Source organism: Fukomys damarensis, unplaced genomic scaffold, assembly GCF_012274545.1.
Source record: "Fukomys damarensis isolate Sample0158 unplaced genomic scaffold, DMR_v1.0_HiC HiC_scaffold_21, whole genome shotgun sequence".
Taxonomy (NCBI): Eukaryota; Metazoa; Chordata; class Mammalia; order Rodentia; family Bathyergidae; genus Fukomys; species Fukomys damarensis.
Genome location: NW_022900933.1, coordinates 28749148 through 28758791, shown reverse-complemented (window position 1 = coordinate 28758791; position 9644 = coordinate 28749148). Strand labels below are relative to the sequence as shown.

At 37.3% G+C, this 9644-nt stretch overlaps 1 protein-coding gene across 9 annotated transcripts in view; it reads right to left on the bottom strand.

Annotated features, from left to right (window-relative positions):
* Positions 1–9644, bottom strand: part of Zc3h14 (zinc finger CCCH-type containing 14) — a 50770-nt gene that overhangs the window by 38164 nt on the left and 2962 nt on the right. For 8 of the 9 annotated variants that reach the window (XM_010616266.1, XM_019206352.1, XM_010616269.1 and 5 more), the window contains exons 3-6: positions 4753–4867; positions 2516–2556; positions 1445–1637; positions 683–1112 (exon numbers count right to left, since the gene is read on the bottom strand). In XM_010616266.1, coding sequence (XP_010614568.1) covers positions 683–1112; positions 1445–1637; positions 2516–2556; positions 4753–4867 — 779 coding nt within the window. The remainder of the gene's footprint in view (positions 1–682; positions 1113–1444; positions 1638–2515; positions 2557–4752; positions 4868–9644) is intronic. The other variant, XM_010616268.1, reaches the window with a different exon arrangement.

Genomic DNA, 9644 nt, shown 5'->3' with positions numbered 1-9644 from the left:
CCCTTGGATTTTTTTTTTTTTTTTTTTTTTGGTACCAGGGATCGAACTCAGGTCCTTGCTCTTGCAAGGAAGGCGGTGGAACCACTGAGCCAAATCCCCAGCCCACTTACTGGCTTTTTATAAAAATGTAAATACCTCAAATAGCTTTATATTCATTTTATAAACAGCTACACACAGCAGTATTAAGTCAATTGTTACCATGAACAATCTAAAATCTACCTAACCATCACAGGCAAAATTATAAGATATGAATAAAACTATTTCAAATGCCAGAAATCAAAGAAATTAAGAAAAAGGAGTAACATGGTTGTTCACTAGCAAGTACCTAACATTCCTCCTAAAATTACTGAGGTAAAAATAGTCAAATGTCAGACTTAAAAAAGGGAGTTACCTGGTTGCTTACTAGCAATTACCATGAACAATCTAAAGCTAAACAATCTAAAGCTACCCTCTCTCCCCAAAATTATAATGTAAGGGTGACTAGCTCAAATGTGGAAAATACTAACAAGGTATGAAGATGCGATATAAAATCTCTTCAGAAGCCAGCCATGGAGAGGCTGGTGAAGCAGAAAAATCAATTTAAAATAAGTGTGCAACATGTTTAGTTAGTTCACATACTGTTTAGTATCAAGAACTGCCAAACTTCAGCCTAACAAGCCAGGATTTAAAAATATATACAAACCTCAATAATCATTTTTTCCGAGTTGTTTCTGAAGAAGGGACTATAAGTCTCTTCTAAGCTGTTAAGCACTTCTGGTTCACATAAATGCCCTGTTTCATATACCCGACTGTTCTGTATATCCAGCTGCTTGGCAGCATGAATACTGCTTTGCTGCTGCTGAAATTGTAACCTGTTTAAATGAGCACTACTCTCTGCATTTCGGCTTGCAGGTGGTCGATAAATTTCAATAGAAGGGCGAGATGAACCATAGGTGAGTGTCACTGTAGGTTTCTTCTGAGATAAAGGATTCTCCTGCACAAAATTGAGGTCTTCATCAATGAGATCATCTGGTTCCGGCTTAATATCGATCACATCTTCAGAGGGTGCTGGCTCCCTCAGAGGCTTCACTGTTGACATTAGTCGGGTTGCAGCTCCATCATCATAAGTCTGTCTACCAAATATGAAAATATTTCACAATCAAATTGATCAATTACCTCCAAATCCTCAAAAAATGACACAGGGACTCACTATGTTCAGGCTAGTCTGATACTACGTAGCCACGGCTGGCCTCAAACTCATGGTGATCCACCTGCCCACCACAGGCTGGGATTACAGGCACCCACCACCACACCCAGCAAATAACGTTTACTTTTAAAATTTTTATGAGCTGATATTCCTGCTGTTTTCCACTGAAATGACTGCTCACTGTAAACCTCTTTGTCAAATGTGCAAAAATAAAGGTATTCCATTACAAAAAATATATGTTATTTTCATGAAAAATACCTCATATTTGTTTTCTGCTCCTGTGAACTTGTAGCAACTCTGGAATCTCTTTTTTCAGGTCTAGTGCTAGAAATAGCAAGGGGAGGCACTGTAGCTTCATGCCTTCTCTCATCTCCCCGACTGAAACTGCTCTTGTTTGAAGGCACATTATTATCAAAGATGTTGGTATCAGAAGACTTTAGACTAGAGGGTTCTAGAAAGAAAAATACATCATCTTTGTAATCTACTTTAATTACTTTAAAACTTTTCCTCTCTGATGACTAATTCAAAAGCAATATATGCTCATTGTAGAGGTTTGAAAATACAAATAAAATAACCAATTACCTCAAAGGTTTTTGTTTTTTTTTTTTTTTTTTTTTCTTTTTTTAACAGTACTAAAGATTGAACCCATAGCTTTGCACTGGGCTGCACCTCCAGCTCCTTTTTAATTTTTTTTTTTTTTTTTTTTTTTTTTTTGCTTTTTGTAGTACAGTACTAAGGACTCGACACAGGGCCACATGCAATGACTTATTTCCCCAGCCCTTTTTACTGTTTGAGCTGCCCAGGCCGGCCTCAAACAATCCTCCTGCCTGAGCTTCTGGAGTGGCTAAGAATATGTGTGTGTGCCACCACACCCAGCTTCAAAGGCTAAGTTTTGAGGAAGAGTATATAGATATGGATCTATATAGTGTGTGTTCTCGCTACTCCACGTTACTTTTAATGCCTGAATGCTATTCCATACATAGTAATAAAATAATGTGTTTAATTTATTAGTGCTGGATGTGAAGTAATTTTCAATTATAACACAGTGAGAGTTAAACCTCTGCACACATCTATAATCTTTTCCTTAGGATAAATTGCACTGCTCCCACTCCCACCTACACACACACACACACACACACACACACACACACTCTGAAATTATCACTGAATAAATTTACTGCTCATAAAATTGTGCTATCTTACAAAGTTCCAATGAATACTCCTTTCAAAGTTGCAGGTGTTTCTGAAACAGCACAAATGACTTTCAAAAGAAATCAGATGCTACAGCAAATGGTAATTCCAAACAAACCTCAATTTTATAAATCTTACCAGTTGTAACAGAGCGAAGTTTATCTAATACACCATGAAGCCTAAAAAAAACAAAACAAAAAAATAAAGCCTCCCTTAAGATTTTATTTCAACTGCCACTCTAAATGTGACATTTTATCCAGACAAATATTGATATATGGTAGTATTTAATGTATAAAGATATTAAAATTAACTTTCTAGTTTCACATTCTAAAAGAAAACTATAAATATTACAGAAGCCAATCAAAAATCATTACTTTTCTTCACTATTTTTACCATCTAGCCTCTGCAAACAAGCCCAAATGGGGTTGGGGGTACAGCCTGCTGGCAGAGCAAGCTCTTAGCATGCACAGGCTCAGGCTCAATCCACCATCAAAGCAAAACAAAACAAACAAGGGCAAGGATATCTTCTGACTAGAAGCTGGGTCTACAAAAAATGTCACTTTGCTTCCTGAGGACTAAAGACTGAATAGAGCTTCCAGTGAGACAAAATTATGTAATAATGCTTATTATCATTAAGGGTTCAATATCAACTTTTTTTACTTCTTATTTTGACAGGGATTCAGCCTAGAGCCTTCAGCATGCTAAGTATGCATTTCACCACTCAACTTCACCCTTAGACCAGCAGTTTATATTTAACTACTTACATGGTTTTGGGCAACCTAATTTAGACAGCTTTAAAAAAAAGTTAATCTCAGAAGATGGTATAAAATTTCACTGCAACTATTATTTTCAAAATAACTGCTATAAGCAAACATAGGCCATAACCCTGCTTGCCTATTTTAGCAACTATATTCAAATTTGCCCTATAGTCCTTCCAAGAGGCTCTCCTAAACACCAGAATTCTCACTGAGAACCCTAGTCACGTGCCAATGGCATACACCAACAGACACAACTATTCCAGGGCTTCAAAAAAATCATGGTAGTCTGGGGCTGGTGTTAATAAACGTTGTTAGGAAAACAAAGTACCACAACAAAGATACCTCCACGTTAAAGGACTGAATTTGTGGCAAGGACAAGAAGTTGAATTTTAGCTTAAATTCAGATCCAGTGAATGGTATGTTTGTTTAATAAATTTCTCTAAAGTATTCCATCAAGTTATCTGATAAAGCATGTACTCGGGTCAATTTCCCATCTAAAAGAAGCTGGACTCAAATCCTAGATGATTGGTCATGAAAACTGTTTATTAAAACAAAAAATACTTGCACTCGTGAAGACTAAAGCACAATGACCACTTTTACTTGGTAAGCAATGAAATAAACTGTCCCTAAGTAGGTTAGGCCACTAAAGCCCTACGTGTGAGGACCTAACTCTAACATATAAACCCAGAGAATTCCGTGAGGAACTCCAAGGTAGCTGCACAACAGCTATAAAGTATACAATTGCCTGCTAGGACAAAGACACAGAGTTTTGAGTTAAGGAAATATGTTAATAGGCCTCATCTCTGCTTAGTGCCTATTTGTTACCCAAGTCTTCTGCCACACTACTCCATTCCTCCAACTTTCACTATAACTGGCTGCTCCTAATCGAAGAGCTCCTGTGAATGTTTCTTGCCTCTATTCTCAGCTGTATCATCATCTCCCATTCTCACTCTATCTCAAACCCGATATCAAGACCTGGCTTTCTTCAACTGAATATTACGGTTTTAGTCAGCATTCTCAACTAAAAGCCCATGTGGTTCAGAAAAGGACACTTCAAATTTTAAGAGTAATCTATTCTAAAAAAAACAAGGCTGCTTGTTTTAAAATTCCAAACTTTAAAGACAATGGAAAATTTCATTGATCAAATGAAAAGAATGAATTTTAAAAATGAGAAAAGCCAAAAACTTAAATAGAATACAAAAAAGCTTTGCCCCTTACAAGGTAACTTGGAAAAAACAAAACAGGAAATACATCCAGTCCAAACTACAGCTGGTGCTTGGTTCTGGTTGGGGAAAAGGAGTGATAGAGTTTACAAAGGAAACAAATTGCAGCTGACATACAATAGGGCCTCCTTACAGACAGACTGCAAGCACTTTTATATGTTAGCTCATTTAACCCCCCCAATTCTATAAAGAGGACTTTTACTGTTTCCATTTATGGACGGAGAAATACAGCAAGATACAGAGCCATGATTCAACCTGCACTGGCTCCAAAGGCTGTGCCCTCATCACTTACAAACTGCCTCTCCATGCTGACCTAATGACTGTCAAACTGCTTTCCAGACAAAACACCTACTCTGCAAACTGTGGTGTGAGGCATAGATATTCGGAAACATACCATACGGTGAATCGAATTGTGTTGTTCCCTAGAAACAGGGACAGGTCCTCTGTCATTTGGTCCTGACTTTTCTTGTTGGCCACCATCACCATAATGTAATCAGGAAGTTCTTCATCTATTTAAAAGGAAAAGTATATCAAACCTTTTTTATGTTTTCCTTAACATTTATATTAAAGCTGATGTGCATTAAAATATAGATGTAGCTTTAAGAACTAGTATCTCACTAGGTTAGAGCTGTGTCAGACAAAAAAGCTCAGCGCTGAATCTTCCCTCTTCTTTCCAAAAATATTCCAATTACTAGCAGAAAAAGAATTAGGGATAAATGACAAAATCCTTGGAATAAAACTACATATCTAAGAATACAGAATCAATTTTGAGTGTGTTCATCTCCTTGAAAGTGATCTTTTTATGGCCAGGCAAGCTTCTAGAAAATATGGATACTCCCCAGGACTAGTAACTTGAGTTTTGCTTAGTTTCGTTCAAAACACTCATTTTTCAAGATTGTATCTTTATCTTTCATAAAACCAGATTTTAATTATTTAGCATAATAAACTTGGAGAAACATCACATAAACTAAAATCACCCAAAACTCTACATAACTTAAAAATTTCAATCTTAAGTAGCAGTTGGAGGTGTTGCAGGCAGGGTGCTTCCCTAGTGGGTGCAATTCACCAGGCTCAATTCCAGCACAACAAAGAAAAAATACAGTTAAATAATGTCAACTAACTTCACTCACTGTTTTATCTTCACAGTGGTAACCTTAAAAGGTTATGAAGGTGAAGCCCATGACCAAGAAAAAAATTAAGGAAAAAAAACCCTCAATAAGATTAGAAGATTACAGATGGTGTAAAAGATGGTGTAATTGCAGCTACTCAGGAGCTATGGGAGAAGGACTGGAAGTTCAAGGCCAGCCTGGGCAACTAAAACACATGAACTCACATTGAAGAGGGCTGGGGATATAGCTCAGTGATAAGAGTGCATGCAAACCCCTAGGTACAATCCCCAGTACTGCCAAAATAAAAAAATAAAAATGATAAGTAAAACAAATGCTCCAATCCCTACACCCCCCAAAAAATGTAATACTTAAAATGCTTATACTTCTACACAGGCATAAAGGATCATTTGTAAAGTACCGTCAGACAACTGTATCCCAAGACAAATTTGGGTCAAAAATGCAATTAAAAAGCACAAATACATTAAGAAATCACAATCTATAAAAGGAAAAAAAGACTATTTCATAGATGCATACAATATGTGAGAAGATAAAAGGAAAAGCAGACATTTTGAGGGTGGAGTATTAATGGGTCTCACTGCTTTCTAGCAATTATAGTAAGCAAGCTGGTAGCTACTGCTGCATAGTTTCTACTACAGGCCAACAACAGTAACTCAGGTCAACAAAAAAAAAGGAGGGAATACTTTGGCAATTTTTCCCCTTCGTAACATCAATGGTACAAACAGATCATGTCACTAAGTATCAGTTTCCATTTTCTAAAATGTTGTATGAGGTCAGCAGTTGTCTGGGTATTGGGTTGGGGACTCTGAAAGGTGTAAGGGAGAAACACAAAGCAGTTCCTGAAAATTCTGGGAGCTAATGTACATGTTCATTACCTGAGTTGTTTTTTTGTTTTGTTTTTTGTTTTTGCAATACTGGAATCAAATCCAAGGTATTGTCTATCCCCTACTTATAGACTACATTTCCAGGCTAATATAGTTACTACCTTGATGGAGGTGATGATTTTCATTTTATCAATGTGTCTGATTCAGGACTGTAGATAAAGCTCAAGGGGAGAGCTCTTGCCTAGCATACAAAAAGCCCTGGGTTCAATCCCCAGTCGCACACACACACATGCACACATGCACACACACACACACACACATGACTGCAGTTTAATATATGCCAATTATATCTCAACAAAAGCTTTCAGAAATTCTCAGGTTTGGTGAGTAGACATACAAGGAAATGTAACAACTTAATGAAAATTAGCATGTCATCACAATACATTCTTTCAGAATTCTGACAGGCTTCTCAAAGTCATTTTAAATCAGCATAGCATACTGGGAAAAAACCAAAGTTGTGAAGGTTTCTGAAAGTTAATTACAATTTTAATTATAACTGCCACCTCACTGAAGTACATTTTAAACACGTGAGACATTACTACTTCCCTTAAAAATGTTTTTCATCTTTGTGTCTCAGCCAATACCTTGAAAATAAACATCAAATATTTCCTGCAGGAATGTTTTCACAACTTTAAAGAGCCAAGGATTTTCTAGGGTAAAAAGAGACCAGAGAGCTGCAAATGCAGCTCGGTAGAGATGCACTTGCTTGGCATGCACACAAGCCCAGGTTCTATCCCCAGCACAAGAGAAACTAGACATTCATCCTTTTCAGGAGGACAACTATGCAGACACACATAAATAATTATGTAGTTAATTGCAAACATAAATAGTGCATTCTATTTTATTTCAAATGCAATTGAAGGGTAACCCTGTTTACCCACTTAATTAACATTTATGAAATATCAGGCTCTCTGCTGCATCACTGGAACACAGAAAACATGAAATCTTTGCCCTTAAGAATCTTCTAAAAAAAAGAATCTTCTAAGTTGGGGGTAGAGTTCAGTGGCAGAGCAGGTAGAGGCACTGAGTTCAATTCCTCACCCCCAAAACCAAAATACATAAAATCTTCTTGCACACATTCACTAACACTGACACAGACACACAAAGAGCACTTCTGTCAAGTAGCAGTGACAAGCTGAGAAAATTGTGCTAATGTGCAATGCTCCAATCCAGTCTTTAAATCACAAAGTTTCTATCATTAAGGGTTCAAAAGGCCTAAGTTCTCTGACTTTAAATCTGCTGACTAGCTTTGAACAGCTTTATAAAACTACTTTTTGTTTGTAAAAGACTTCTACCTACCACTCCCACCCTAGTACTGTATTCAGGAACAAAGGGAACTATGTGAAAATGTTTTTAAAACTATAAAATATGGTGTTTTCAAGATTAACGCTGTTATCAAAAAACACAGTGTATGTCTTTAAAAACGTATTACAGTAAAAGACATTGTCATTAATACCCCTCAAAATACTCTCCCCCTCTTTAAACACAATTTCCCCATCATTCTTGCCATTTTCTGAAACTGGTGTGGAAGTTCATGAGTCCCTTTACAAGGTGTAATCAAAAATGCAGTGAATACTGTTGTGAAGTGCCTTTCAATGGAAAGCCAGGCTCCTAAAAATGTTACAGTATGACCACATCTACCCTGTTCACGTGGGCATATTCGACTTCTAACTCTTCCCCAAGTGAAAATGACTGGGAAAGATAAATGGTTTTCATTTGATGCAGTACATCGAGGCAGCCACACCACCACCATGAATGATCCTCACAAAAAAGGACTTCTTGAACTGCTTCAGAAAGTGGCAAGAAGCTGGGCGTTGTGGTGCACACCTGTAATCCCAGCACTTGGGAGGCTGAGGCAGGAGGATTGCTGTGAGTTCGAGACCAGCCTGGGCTGAGTAGTGAGTTCCAGGTCAGTCTCAACTACACAGTGAGACCCTGCCTCAAAAAACCAAAATTTAAAAAAAAATTTTTTAAAAAAGAAAGTGGCAAGAAGTTAGGCGTGGTAACACATGACTGTAATCCCAGCACTCAGGCAGCTGAGACAGAAGAATCACAAGTTCAAGGCCAGCCTGACTATGTAGCAAGACCCTATCTTCAAAAAAAAAAAAAAAAAAGTGGCAAGAACAGGATAAATTGCTCAAAGTGAGACTCGGTATTTTGAGGGGGATTAATGGCAATGCCTTTTACTGTAATACATTTGTTAAATTTAAGCATTCATAGTAGTTTCAATCACATCTCATATATGTCAAAATGAATTAGATGAATGAAACTTGCAACCAGATTCTTTTTTTTTTTTTTTTTTTTTTTGGTTTTTTGAGACAGGGTCTCACTATGTAGTTGAGACTGACCTGGAACTCACTATGTAGCCCAGGCTGGTCACAAACTCACAGATCCTCCTGCCTCAGCTTGCGGAGTGCTGGGATTACAGGCATGCGCCACCACCCCTGGCCTCAACCAGGTTCTTAAAGAGCTCAAAATCCTTGGTTTGCAATTTCTGACAAATGACAAAGCTATCAAATTCAAACTTATTGGTGTTTTAATTTAGATTCAACATGTTTGTGCTTTCACGCAGCAGAATTAAGAAAAGTTCTTAGGTATTCTGTGGATTTCAATTGAGCCAAAACAAACTTTAGCTGGCATCCATTAAGTTTTGAATGAAAAGAATAAATAAATCCTGATTCGGCCTCATCCTCTCGGAGCTTCAATTTTCTCACCTGTGAAGGCAGTGAGAGCAAACCTTTTAAGAGCTTTCAATGACGACAAACACGTGGCTGCAGCTCAACTGCCATAGGCTCACTGTTAATATGTTCGTCTTACAAGTCCTGAAAACAAGTAATTTGTGAAATTTGCCTATCCATAAGGCAGCAATATTCAACCTTGCTTAGCACATATTAACAAACCAAAGTATATTTGTATAAAAAATTATTTTTATTAAAACAGCTAAAGCTTGAAAGAAAATAAAAATGTGGTACAAAGAATGACCTATATTTTTATAAATCTCTTAGTAATTTGGCTTAAAAGGTAAATTCTATTTTTTGCTTCTCACTTTTTTATCCCCACTACTAGGGAATGAACCCAGGTCTTTGCACTAAGCTGTATCCCCAGCCCTTTCTCACAGTAGGACAGTGTCCAAGTCTCTCGCTAAATCACTAAGTTGCCCAAGCTGGTACCAGTGCTTTTTGCATTTAATCTTGTGTTAATGTTCCCACTGAAGAATGTGAAGAAAATCTAGTGTCAAATATACAGCTGAAAAAGGAAATACATATGGGGGGTGG